The sequence below is a fragment of the Aedes albopictus genome, unplaced genomic scaffold, assembly GCF_035046485.1.
Source record: "Aedes albopictus strain Foshan unplaced genomic scaffold, AalbF5 HiC_scaffold_79, whole genome shotgun sequence".
Classification (NCBI taxonomy): domain Eukaryota; kingdom Metazoa; phylum Arthropoda; class Insecta; order Diptera; family Culicidae; genus Aedes; species Aedes albopictus.
In genome coordinates, this window is record NW_026917631.1 from 18010 (window position 1) to 32136 (window position 14127).

The 14127-nt window shown below is 38.6% G+C and overlaps 1 protein-coding gene across 1 annotated transcript in view; it reads right to left on the bottom strand.

Moving 5' to 3' along the window:
* The window catches only part of LOC109407640 (cyclic AMP response element-binding protein A), a 63121-nt gene that overhangs the window by 13853 nt on the left and 35141 nt on the right, over positions 1 to 14127 (bottom strand). The window contains exon 3 of the mRNA XM_062844049.1: positions 21 to 595. Coding sequence (XP_062700033.1) covers positions 21 to 595 — 575 coding nt within the window. The remainder of the gene's footprint in view (positions 1 to 20; positions 596 to 14127) is intronic.

The following is a 14127-nucleotide window of genomic DNA, read 5'->3' on the forward strand; positions in this document are numbered from 1 at the left end:
GTTGGGGTTTGAGATGGTACCTTGTGTTCTAGTACCAGATCGGACTGTGTATAGGCCGCCATGTTGGCTAGGTTCACTGTGGAGATGGTGTAGCCGTTGATTAACGTTGTCCCTCCCGCTCCAGCGCCGGCTGGTGAGGGAGGACAACTCGAGCTTGGGGACATGGGTTCCTCTTTGACGGTGAGCTCATCGATTTCGATGTCGGATGCTACGCTACCCGAACTGGAGGAGGATGAGTCGTTCGAACAGCTCCGTTTGCTGCTGCTCAGAAGGAGGCTCTCCTTGGTGAGGTTGTTGTTGAGGGTGAGGTGGTTGTTGTTTAAGCTGATCGGATGACCTAGCACTAGCTGCGGGTGGGAGGTCTGACTGCTGTTGGACTGCTGCTGCTGTTGTTGTTGGTGCAGAGCGCTGAGCAGGCTTAAACTTCCGCTGGTGATGCTTCTGAAGGCAGGAGCATTTTGACTGCTGAAAGCTGTGAGGACTGTGCTACCAGCTGTGGAGATTAGGGCTGGATTCGATTGATTTCGGTGAATGAGGTGCTGTTTGCTCTGTGTTGTGTTCATACTGATAGCAGGGTAACACTCTTCATCCATATCTGTAAAGAAACAGAGACAAAAGTTCTGATGAGAAACATTCCAACAATAATCACAATCCAAGCGAATATCCAAAATCGAACGTCATCATTAATTACACACATTTTCGCTGGAATTCAATCGAACACTTCTGGTGTCTGGCAGCGATGTCAAACTGGCACGTGTTTACATCCAATTAAAATCATAAAATGACGACGACGAAACAAGAAAAGTTACCCCGTCGCAATAGATAGGTACATAGAGACATAGATACAAGAAATTTCGCTCAACAGGAATGGTACTTGCTGGCTGCGTCGCCGGCAGACGCCGTTAAAAACCGGTGTTGAGCCGCCGATGGAACGCGCGCCACCGCGCCGTTTGTCGTCGTTAGCGATCAACTATCAGCTGATGATGCGGTGATTGAAACAAAAAACTAACCGAGGAAAAATCGTCTCTAATAAAGGGAAAATTGTTTTAATGAATTGGTCTTGTCTTCGATGTCGGTACGGCGCGTTGGTTGTTGATACGCCATCACGGAGCTTCCGACAAAGCACCAACGCCAACGGGTTGGAGCCTATTAATTTATTAATGAAAAACTTCAGTTGCAGTGGTATCAAAGCTTATTTTTTTCTGAAGTTATGAGTCAAATTGTCTTCGAGGTTGGCGGTGGCCGAAGGCTGGGATTGGCTGGAAACGGCAGGAGATGCAAGCTTATAAATCCACGTGGGATTTTCTACAGCCTTGTGGTGTTGAACGCAACTATTAAAGTGAGCAACGCAGGGTTCGAATCCCGATGACAGAATTAAATATCTCTCAGTAAGAAACTTTCTTGATTTTTTAGGACTATGGAGTGTTATCACCCTTAGTTACAAAACATCGCCTGAAAAAAGTCTGAACCAATATATGCGGTCATGCTAGTGTGTTAGAACACTGCTGAGAAGCAGGTACTGTACCTCAGTTTGTAACTCAAGACAAAAAGAAGAAAACTTCACGCAAATTACCCCCTTCGCCATTGGATGGAGGCTCGTCGGATGCTGCTTGCAATAGCTCGGTGTAGCACATGGTAGATCAATTAAAAAGCTAATAGCTTTCATCGCCGTCATTGGCACGATAGATGTCGTCACGTCGTCGCAGCAGTTGTGACAGACGGATGTTGGTACCTACCACGATTGATGAGTGTCGCTATGCTATGCAGTTTGAGTGCGCGCAAGATAAACGTCGAATCAATTTCCTTCTCGTTTGATGACTGATGATTGAAGTGCGCGATAGAAGAAGTTAACAGTAAGTGATTTCAATCGTGGAGGGCTTCTCTTCTCAGTTCTTCTCCTAAAGAACTATTATTAAACTGCTTTTGCAAGGCAACAAAAACTCATAGAGAATACAAGCACTTTGGTAATGATTAGATTATATCGCAAAGATGCTGTGCAAGTTAGTTTGGAAAATCTAGCAAAACGATCAAATTGTGTAAGGTTACGATTTCTCAAGAACTGCATTGGAATTCCGATATCGAAACGCGTCGACCAGACAAGCGAGAGTAAATATTTGCTGGTACATACTGATGGGTGCCCATCAAGATGCCAATCCAATCTGCCCCGAGGGAAAAGCCAGCAGTGAAACTGAGGCTTCCCCACGTGAAGCCCCTCGTTTGACACAAAAGCGAAAACAATTGACATAATTTCTGCGCTTTCTTCCCAGCTATTTGTCTAGAGTTTTCTGCTAATGCTTCTGCTGCCCTCCGAAGAAGAACGGGGGGAGAGGAACACTTGCACAACTCATCTTCATTCATTGGAACACTATTCTCCACCACCGTAGCGCCTTAGTCAGCGCAGAGCGCAGCGCGTGAACAAGAAATTGAATCTTTCTCACTCTCCGAAGACGACGACGACGATCGCCGCTCTGTGCAATGCGATATCACTTGCACTTTGCGCTTCTTCATATCTCTGGGGAACACTGCCGCCCCCTGCCGGGCATCACGAATCTCGGATTCATTCATTCGGACTCACTCCAGCAGTAACACCATCATCTCATCATCAGGTGCATAGACTTTACCAAAGCCGTGCCGCCCGCCGTTGGGTGTCATTCAGATGATCGCTTAACCATTTCTCAACCGTTTGTATAGTGGTTTCTGCTTTTAGTGGTGTTGCGTGTACGTACACGTTGCATTACACGAACACTACCTGAGTTACTGGTTGAAAATAGTAAACAAAAATCAGCTGTTCCCGGCAAAATCAAATGGGCATATTTTTAACCAGTAGATTTGCATTAGTGTTCGTGACGCCGCGCTGCGAAACCACTATTCCAATGAAATGGGCGAATTGATCACACTTGGTGACTTTGGTGCAGCAAGGCTGACGTAATTTTCAGTTGGGTACATAAACAACGTAGAGTTTTTGGGAGTCTCAGATGACACAAAATGCGAGGTTTATAAACAACCCTTTACTGGAAGATTTAGGATCCTCTAAGTGTTCTTTTAAGGCTTTCTCCAGAACATAACTAATTAAATAGCGTCAAGTGATCCTTAATGGTGTTTGCGATAACCCGAAGACGTAGCAGGCTGTGCGCGCGTGTGGCTGCGTTTTTGAAACTGACACGCTTTTTCTTTGCTCGGCTTTATTTATTCATTTTTAATATGGCCGGCCGAATTGGGAAACGGCCTTCCGTAAATTTTACCTCCAAAAGTGCTTGAAAATTGAACTTCGAATCCCATAGTGTTGAGTCTCCAGTTAGCCTAGTGATTATCGCTATGGATCGCCAATCCGGAGACGGCGGGTTCGATTCCCGTTGCGGTCTGAAAATTTTTCTCGACTCCCTGGGCATAGTGTATCATTATGCTTACCTCACAATATACAAATTCATGCAATGGCAGGCAAAGAAAGCACTTCAATTAATAACTGTGGAAATGCTCAAAGAACTTTAAGTTGAAGATAGGCAGGTATAGTTCTAGTGGAACGTAGAGCCATAAAGAAGAAGAAGAATGGGACTTTCGGCTAAGTCGGGTCATTTGAAGCAATATCCCGCCACTAGGCGGCATTAGCGAGCATGCACATCCTGATACGTTTTAGTCCTGAAGAATCTTGATTGCTTGGAAGAATTATGTATGGTATGGTTGGCCATGGGCTGCACATTAGATCCATGGAGATATGAGGTGGTTAAGCACGTTTCTTTTGGTGCCTCGGGAGGAAGAGAATTTTTTCATAATATATTCTGTTATTATTCATTCCTCCATGAATTTCTTTAATAGGATTTCTTTTTCAGATACTTTTTTTTAAGATTCATCAAAATTCCTCCAGATTTTTAAAGAAAGATTATTTTTCTAGAATTTCCTGGAATGATTTCAGCAAGAATTGCTTAGTATACATTTCTGTCCATGTATTTGAAAATTTCTCCAGGGATTTGTTCAGAGATTATTTAAACAATACATCCAAGAATTATCCTTGGGTCTTTTTCAGGAATTTCTCGAGAAATTTCTAAAAAATATATTGGAACTAGTCCATACGTTTCTTCAGATATTCTCCATGGGATTCCTCCAGCGATTCTTCCAAAATTTCTTTCCATGAGTTCATATAGAAACTACTCAAGAAAATCTTTTAGCAGTTTCTTCAGGGGTTTTCCAGGAATTACTTTAGTGATTTCTTCAAAACATGTAATTCCAGGAGAACTAGTTTCACGGGGATTTGGAGATTCTTTCAATCAAGTTTTCCTCTGGAGCTTTTACTTTTAAAATTTAGATTTTTTTTCCAATAACTTTTTCGGAAATTATTACATATTGGAATTTCTCAAAAGGCTTTTTTAAGTATTATTCTATATATTCAGGAATTCTCTCAGGCATTTAATTTTCAAGAGATTCATCTGGAAATTCCTCCAACGGTTTTTTCCAGAAGTTCCTCCAGATAATGCAATTCGTGAAGAACCCCTTAGGATATATTCAAATTTTCCTTCAAAGATTCCTTCGAAAATTTTTCGGATGCTTCAGGAATTTCTCCAAAGATTCTTTCGGATATTCCTGCAGAAATAACATCGGAATCTATGCCTTGATATAATTGAGGATTTTGTTTTTGAAGAAATATCTCCTACTAAAACCTACCAAAGCTTTTCCAGTTCTTCTAGGCATTCTATCAAAAATTCCTTAAAAACATGATTGTTCTCGGAAATTTATTCAGTAGTTCTCAGAATGCCTACAGGATTTATAAAGTTTCTGCTGGAATTTCTTCTGAAATTTCTTTAGGGATGTTTATGTGCTAACCCCTTCAGAAATTGTATAAGAACATTTTCTTCCAGATTAGCTTTAGGAGTTCTTCCATGAATTCCTTCAAAAAGTCTTTCAGGGCTCTTTCAGCAATTTATTGAGGGATTTCTCTAAGAATTTCGTCAGTACCCTTGTATGGAATTTATCCAGTGATTTTTGTTGACATTTTCAAGAATTTTCATTAGAAATTTCTTTATGGTTTCCAGATTTTGTTCCAGAAACTTTATCAGCAATGTTTATCCTGTAATTACTTGCGAAGTTCCTCCAGATCCTTTTTCAAAGGAATTATGGAGATATTTCAAGGAGTTTTTTAGGTATTCTCACATGCATTCATCCAGGAATTCCTCCAAAGATCCTTTAGATTTCGCTTCAGAAATCTCCCCAGAAAATATTCAAGAATATCTGCTGAGAATTTGCAAAGGTATCACCAGGAGTTTTTTAAGGGACTCCTTTCCACAATCTTCCTGAGATTTCTAAAGATACTACTTCGGGAATTCTTTCAAGTGTTCTTGCAGTAGTTGTTTGTGCATTTTATGGAAAAACTTTTGAAAGAAATCCTGGAAGAATATCTGAAATAATTGCTGCAAGAAACTCTATAAGAATCCCGGGAAATATGCATGAAAGAACTGCAAGCACAATTTTTGAAAAAAAAATCGTTGTGAGAGTTTCTTCAGGAATGACTGGAGATATTTTTGAATGAATTCCGAAGGAATCTCTGTACGATGATTAGGGAAGTATTTAGAGGAAATTCTGCAAAACACCATGGAAGAATCTCAAAAAAAGGTTCAGAAGGATCCCAGCAGGAGTTTTCAAACTAATCCGTGCAGGAAGTCCTGGTGAAATATTCAGTATATCCTTATAAAAAATCTCAGTGTGTAATTTTGAATGAATCTCTACAGGAATAATCTGAAAATATAACAAATAAATTCTTCAAGGAATCAGAGGAGAAATTTGTTGAAGAAGTTCAGGACGAAATACCTCAAGAAACCCCTCGGCCGACACTTGGAGCAATTATTGAAATTATATAGGTAATATTCGAAATATTATTGGAGAAATTCTTCAGCAAAGTGTTCCTAGAGTAATCTGTGGACGTATTTTTGATTCGTTCAAGATTTCCCCTAGGAATTTTCCTTGGACTTCTTTAGGAGTTTCTCAAGACATTTCTAAAAATAATTTTCCTAAGAAAATCCTACCGAAATTCTTGCTGGGGTTCTACAGGAAATTTTTTCAAAGATTGCTAGATAATTTCATTCTTGTATTCCTTTATATATTTTTTCAAACATTACTGGAAGAATTCCTCCAGAAATGTTATCAGAAGTTTTCTTTTGAATTTCTTCGCAAATTCTTCGAAAATTCTCGAAAAATTTTTTTTTTAGAAATTCTCCTAGAAATTTCTCTAGGAAATCACCCAAACATTTCTTTAAAAGCTGCAGTTGCAGGAGCAATCGTTTCACAAAGATTCTTTCAGAATCTAATTAGGCATTTCGCTTGGAAATTTGAGGGATTTCTTCAAGAATTTCACTAGTACCTTTGCCTATGATAAGTGCAGATATTTTTATGAGATTTCTTCAAAAATGACCCGATGGGTTTTTTTTTCAGGAATCCTTTCAGAAATTCCTGAAGCACTATTTCCTTAGACTGACTTGCAGAGTTATTCCAGAAGTCTGAAGACTGAGAAATAACAAAATATCTTAGAGTGTTTCTTCAGATGTTCTTATTATTATGTTTTATCCAGGAATTGCTCCAGTGGTAACTTAAGAAATTGCTTTAATTTCCAAAAATTCTTCTAGGAGTTTTTAAAGAAATCTCTAGAAGTTTTTGGTATTTGTTCAGACAATCCAGAAATTCTTAGAAATTCCTTCAGAGATTCCCTAAACAATTCCTCGGTAATTTGTGCAATAATTTGTGCAGTTTCTGAAAGATCTTTCAAAAAATAATTGATGGAGTATCTGAACAAATTCTACAAGAGTAATTTCTAAAAAAAAATCTCGTAGGAATTTCTGCAGGAATCCTGGAAGAAATTTCTCAAAGAGGTCTTGGAGATACCCTTGGAAAAGTTTCTGGAAAATCTGGAAATTTTTAGAAATTTCGGAAAATAACAATATTTCCACAAATAAATTCCGGGAGGAATCCCAGCAGGAATTTATGATGAAATCTTCTGTGAAATCACAGTAGAAATCTTGAGAAGTACTTTTGGATAAATCTCTCTAAGAATCCCAGGAAAATTCTAGAAGGAATTTCAGGAGGGATTTCCTAAGAACTTCGTAGGGTTTCTAAGAGATGCGACTGTGACATGTTGATTCCACGTAATAACTTCCAGCCTGTTGCAGTCAAAAACGGCTTCTTACGTTTTGAACACATTGATTATGCCTGTTTCTTAGGAGCTAACAATGTTTCGTTTCATCGTTAGGGCCTGTCCATAAACTACGTAGACTCGCGCGAGGGGTGGGGGGAATGTCTGGCGAAAGTCTACGGTCCATACAAATTTCGAAAATTTTGTATGGACGAAAGTCTACGAGGGGGGTCTGAGATTGCCAAAATTGAGTCTACGTAGTTTATGGACAGCGCCTTATTTTTCGTTAAGGGCGTCCACTTTGTTTCTATCCGTGGGCTGGATGGGCTGATTTTCGGAATCGAGTCGGCTCGCAGAAATGATGTGCAGTCTGTTTGACACCACTTTCACACTAGTATTAGGCATGAATTCCTGAAGAAACATTTGGGTGAATTTAAGCGGGTATTTTAATGGAGCACCTAATGGAATTTCGAAAAAAAATCTGACAAGCTCCCTGAAGACATATCTGAAAGAATTTCTAAATGAATCCATGCAGAGAATTCCTATGATTTTTTTTCAACGAACGATGTATTTTAGGATCGAATTTCAGGAGTAGAAGTGGAGCAGGAGATTTCCTTGGGCTTGGAATGATTGAACTCATTTATGGGGAAATCTCATTGGGAGTATTTAGGGAAATTTCTGAAAGAATCCTTGAAAGAATTTTGAAGGAATCTTAGTAAGAAATTCTGAACGATTTCCTAAGTCATCGGCGACATTTATGGAGGAACTTTTGATTTTCTTGAAGAATGACAGAAAACATTTCTGAAGGAATCCATGGATCAGGATGATTTCCTGTAGGAATTGTCGTACTGATTCCTAAAAAATTATGGAGGATATTTTAAGGAAATTTCTTATGATATTTTTTTGGAGAAATTTCTAGAGCAAACTCTCCATAGAAACTGTGCTCAAAAACAATCCGTGCATCTGTTCCAAAACGAACTCTTGGAGGATTTTCTACAGCAATATCGGAGCAATCTTTGAAAACTTTGGAGAAAATTCTTAAGAAAACTTAAGAAAACTTAAGAAAAAAGGAGTCAATGGAAGAATTCTGAGAAATCTCCGAAGGCATTCGGGATTTTGAATGAATTTCTGAAGATATCATGTATGGTTTATAAATGAATCAATCAATAAGTTTCTGAAGAAATCTCTCGGTGAATGTTTGAAGGATATACTAAAGGATTTTTAAAGAAATTCATGGAATAATTCCTGAAAAGATTTTCTAAAAACATATTTTATGCCATTTCGGACGTATTATCCGAATTATACCCTGTTAGAAACTAAATAACTCCCTGATGAAAATATACGAATGAATCTTTGAAAGATTTTTAAAAGAGTCCATTGAGAAATAAGTTGAGTAATCGTTGAATATATTTCTGAAGAAATCATGGGACGGATTCCAGAATTTTTTCTTTTTTTTGGAGGGATTTCAGAAGAAGTTCAAATATCATTTATTGCTGCTTGAACTAACTTCTATGACACCACTGATTTTGACAAATGTTTAAGAATAGTTTTGATAGTTACCAATAGTTTTGATAGAATGGTACTGCAAGGACCGAAAAGTCTAGACCAACATGTGAAAAGGGAGGAACAACCCTTGCACGCCTCAGTTTCTTCCGTCACTCTAAGGCGTATTTCAATTTATTTATTCGAACTTTTCCCGTTATCAGAACAGAGTCTGCTGGGTCTAATCAGTGATAACATGAATAATGGGAAACACGCTCAGGAGGACCTGGAGAAGCAGGAATTCGCAATGGTTGTTACGCCCTTTTCAAATGTTAGTCTAGAAGTTTTCTTTCAACGCTGAACCATCCACAGATCGCAAAAAAAAAGCCGGCGCCTAAAACCGTTTAACTCCTGCACGGCTTGCTGCACCCGCCGCCACCAAGTCGATACTTATGCAGTTTACCGTATAGGTAATGAACACCTTCTAAGCCAACACCACTCCGGTGCGGTCGACGCTCCGTCTGGATTGCATCGACCTAGTGGCTGTTGCGCTTGCGTACACCAATCAGCAGGCAGGAGGAAATATAATCTCTCCCACATGGTTCAAATCCCTCCGTAGATCGGGCACGCAACACCATCGACCACCGCCGATCATCGGACGGACGGTGGTCTGCGGTACAAGTTGCAGTAGGTAATATTACGATTATTTAATAGCAGTAAAACTGCTCATTTCATGGCTAATAACTGCGATGACATTTCAGAGCCCATCATCGTCGTCGTCGAGGAGGTGCGATATTGCGATCCTATTGGAAGGATTAAGTGGCTTTAATTTAATACCGATCTATCGGAGGCTACTTAAGCCGCACACTAATGTCCAAGCATGTGGCGCAAGAAGAGCGCTACCCTTTCACTATCTGCCTCGGTCTATCTCTGACCGGGCGGCGGCGGGAGTCTATCGCATCGTCGTCGTGAGCTCCGTGAATCCAAGCTGGGATTAACATTGTTGCTCGTCGGTGTTTGTGGCTAGTTTCGTACAAGGGGCGCGGATTCAATTGAATGCCACGCTTGATTTACTGGTATTATGAACTGAGGAAGACTCAGACAGGAGGTTATAAATAGGCTTAGACGATAGAATCAATCACCGAAGGGTGATTATGGAAATAGCCGTTCGTGAGTTGCGTTACCGGATCTTACGTCTGGCTGTGGCATTTCCAGATTGAGACCAAGTGAGTGACAAATTACAAAAGCGATCACTTGGCACCAAACAATGACCCTTTTTGCATTGCTCAAACACTGCTTAGAGAAAAACCAAACAGATGTCAACCTGAAACAACTGTTAGGGCCAAGACAAGCGTGACTTGTGTGACAAATTTCCAGTGTGCAATAGACAGATGGTTGCGGCGATTGTTCCAACCAACCACGTGACATTCTTGAACCAAGCAAAAACCAGAACGATTATATTCAAATTCGATCGCTGGGAGACAGCCCTGATGGCGCTCACTTTTCGGTATTCGTTGCGTTTGTCACCATATCTACAGTACCGCCGCTGCTGAGGCGAGGAGGTGATCGTTTGCTTGGATTTATTTATTCAAATTGAAACATTTTCTCGCCATTCTCTCCTCCTTCGCTCCGGTTTTTTACGATCAATTTCTCGTACCTGCCGCTTCGATCCGTAGACGCAAAAGTGACGCAGGTGCATCGGGGATTTGCAATACATTATTGTTAGCGAGGGTTGACTAGAGAGATTCCCTGATAAATTTTTTGAAGGTTTCTATGAGAAATTTTCTTAAACCTTTGGCGAGAGTTTTGTAGATGATATTGAAAAAATATCTGCAAAATGTTTTGATAATATGATGAAGAATTTACTAAAAGTTTCTCTGCCAAGGTAAGTTTAAAGAAAAAAAAAGATGAGAAATATCTACAGAATATTGTTGCCATTTATAAAACATTCTATAAAATTAAACTATCTTAATTAAATCAGTTTTGCGTAATCAAAAAATTAAGCAGGGAATTTACAAATTTGTAACCATACAATATTTTCTAACCATAAATAATTTTCATTACTTCTTTTCCTATGAGAGTGTTTTGTTTCGAAGGATTCAACCGGTTTTATCTCAAGAAGTTCTAGGAATTCATCAGGAAAATGTATTAAATTCATCGAAAATAAAAATAAAAAAAGTTAGAATGAGTGTGATCAGTTTCGTACCTTTTCATTCCGCCCTATGTTGCTTATCCTTTGACAGATACGCTTATTTCGACTACCACTTGTAATCTTCCTCAGTGTCAGTTATCCACTCAGAGTGGAATTAAAAGGTACGAAACTGATTACACTCATTCGAAGAGGGTATTCTGCTTAGAGGGTTCGAAAAGTCGGTACAAAAAAAATGAATTAATGTTGATTGATCTCAGGATCTATTTGGATTCGTTTTAAAATTTCATGGAAACTTCTCTTAAGAATTCATTGCACTTCCTCTAAAAAATAATCCAAGATGTTTTCAAAAAAATCTTCTTAAGAACTCAGTGGTTTTCTTTTCAGGAGTTTACCAGGCTTGATTTCCCCACTAATATTCACTTTAAAATCCATCAATGCTCTTTTAGAAATTTACTGGAGTAAACTGGAGCTACCTCTCAGGAATTTATCCAAGTCTCTCTTAAAAAAAAATCATTAGAATTCTTTTTGCTGGATGTTTTTTTTATTTCATCTGAGTTCCTCATCGGAATTTCCATTAGAGCTCTTCTGAGAAATTCACCAGAGTACCTTTCAGAAATTATCCAGAGTTCCTTTCAGGAATTCACTACAGCCTTTACAAGGAATTCACCGCAGTTCCTCTCAGCAAGTCACCAGAGAAATTTTTATTTGGGATTCTTCGGTGTTCCACTCAGTATTTACTGGATGTCCTCTAACAAAAAACATTTGAGTTCCGCTAAGAAATTCATCTTAGAGATTCACCAGAGTTCCGTTTCGGAATTTACCAAAGTTGCATTCAGGAACTCACCGAATTTTCTTTAAGGATTTTTTTGAACTTTTTCTCTACAATTCATCGGATAATCACGGAACGCGACGTAATTGTCTTGTTTGTTTTTACGTTAGCACTAAGTACACAAATTGAAAGTGGAATTCATCGGATATTCCCTCAGGAATTTACCAAAGTTCAACTCAAGAATTCAACGGAATTTTTCAGAAGAATATATTGAAGTTTAACAATTTTCCATACTTCTTTTCAGAAATTCACCGGAATTCCTCTAAAAAATTCACTAGAGTTATTTACCAAAATTCAATAAAGAAATTCATCGTATTACATCCAGCAAAGAATTAACCGGCGTTCCCCTGGCGAACTCACAGTTATTTTTTTTTCTCAAAATTCACTGGAGTTCCTTCGAGAGGGACCAGAGTCCATTTTATAAATGATCCAGAGTTTCTTTAAAAAATTCGTCAGAGTTTATTTCAGGGACTCACAGTTATATTCTGTAAAATATTGCCGAAGTTCCTCTAAGAATTATCCGAATTCTTCAGAGTTCCTCTAAGAAATTCGCAAGAATTCCTCTCTTACCCGAACCCACCAGTATCCAGAAACCCACCAGAAATTCTCCAGTTTTTTTTTTTAATTTTTCTTTTAGAAATTCATGAATTCACCGAAGTTCTTCTGAGGAACTCACCGGTGTTTCCCTCTGGAATTCACTGGATTTTTTCTCTGGATATCGTTGGATTTCCTCCTTCTCAAATTCACAGGTGTTCGTCTCAGGAATTTATCGGATTTACTCTCAGAAATGATATATTTTAAGGAATTCACTGTAGCTCTTCTCAGAAAATCGTGGGAGTTCCTTTCAGAAACTCGGCTGAGTTTCTCTCAAGAGTGCAAAAGATTTTCTTTCATGAATTTAAAGATGTTTCTTTAAGGAATCCGTCAGATTTCCTCTCGGTATTCACCGGAGTTTCTCTCAAAAGTTCTCCGGAGTTCCTCTCTAGTGTTCTCCAGAATTTTTCACCGGAATTTCTCTCAAAAAGTCCATTGAAGTTCGTCTCTGGAATAGACGTATGCGCCGACAATTTTTCCACGCCGGCGCCGCCAGTTAAATTGACCCGGCGCGCCGCTGTTCATATTTTTCAACGCCGCCGAACAAAATTTCCCACGCCGATGAGAAAACAATTAAGATTTTTTTTTTCGCCAACGTGTTTGAATCTGAACAGTGGTAATTTTTAAACAGTTTCTTTTTTTTTCTTTGTGCATATTATTCGTATTTCCTGAAGTTCTTCTTGTTAATCTATTGTATTTTTTTGTGATTTCATTTAATGATTTCTTACAGCAATAATTTAAAGATCCCCACTAGGGTGGCCCATACTTATATGAAAAACAAAAATTTCGGAAAATGCCAAGTCTTACCTCCTAAATCAGTTGTTTGGTACTCCCAGAAGCTACGTTCAAAATTTGAGCAAAATCAATTGAGCCTAAGGGGGCGCTCAAAACGCTTGAAGTTTGTATGGGAAAACTTGGCCAAATGTATGCAGAAATTTTAAGTTTTCGAATTTTGCCACTAGGTGGCGCTGTAAGCGTTCAATCATCAAACCCTTTGGTATTATTGTAGGTGACTATATACCAAACAACTTTGTCGAAGACTGCAAAGTGATTCAACGTTTGTGAAAAAAGTTCTACCCTAGGAAATCCCCACCTATTATTTATAACTAAACGATACTCTATTGAAAACCATAATTGATTCTTCCAGAAGTTTATGGACGTTGCCCCTTCAAAAATAACTCCAAGAATTATGTTTACATAGTAATTCCAGAATTCTTTCAGAAATTGCTTCAAAAAATCCAGGGCTTCTTCTATAAATTTCTCCATGGATTGTCTCCAGGAAATTCTCCAGAAGTTCTTCCATTATTTTGTTTAGTAATTGCAGTGAATATTTTTTCAGTGATTTAGGCAAAAAATCATATAGAGATTTCTTCACGAGTTCCTCCGGATAATCCTCCATGTATTTCACAAAAAAAATCTTCCAAAGAAACCATATTAACATTTTTTACTCGGATTCTTTAAGAAAATTAGAAATATCTTCAGTAACAATTAGTAGAACGCTTGAAGGGGGAAAATTACCTTTCCAGCCGTTTTGTTCTCTTCATCATATGTTTTTTTTAGAATCTATTGGACTCTAAATTGGCCTAGAAACCTTCCCAACCAGCTGAATTATTCGAACAAGTTACAAGCATTTTGGCCGACAAAAACCCCTCATGATGAAGAGGACAAACCTGCCGATAATACCCTTGGTCACCCTATATTTCTTGAGAAATTTGTAGGAACCTTTACAGTTAAAGTATGCATCCAGACATTCTTTCAGGGATTCATTTAAAAACATGTTCATGAATTGCTACTGCAATTTTCTCAGAATGTCCTCCATGAATCAGTAGGAGATTTCTCATGGAATTTTTTCCAAATATTTATTTTTAAATCCTTGTAGGAATTCAATTAAGGGTTTCTGAGGGAGAGTTTTCAACAATTTTTTAGCAACTCTTTCCAGAACTATCTCAGAAAATTCTC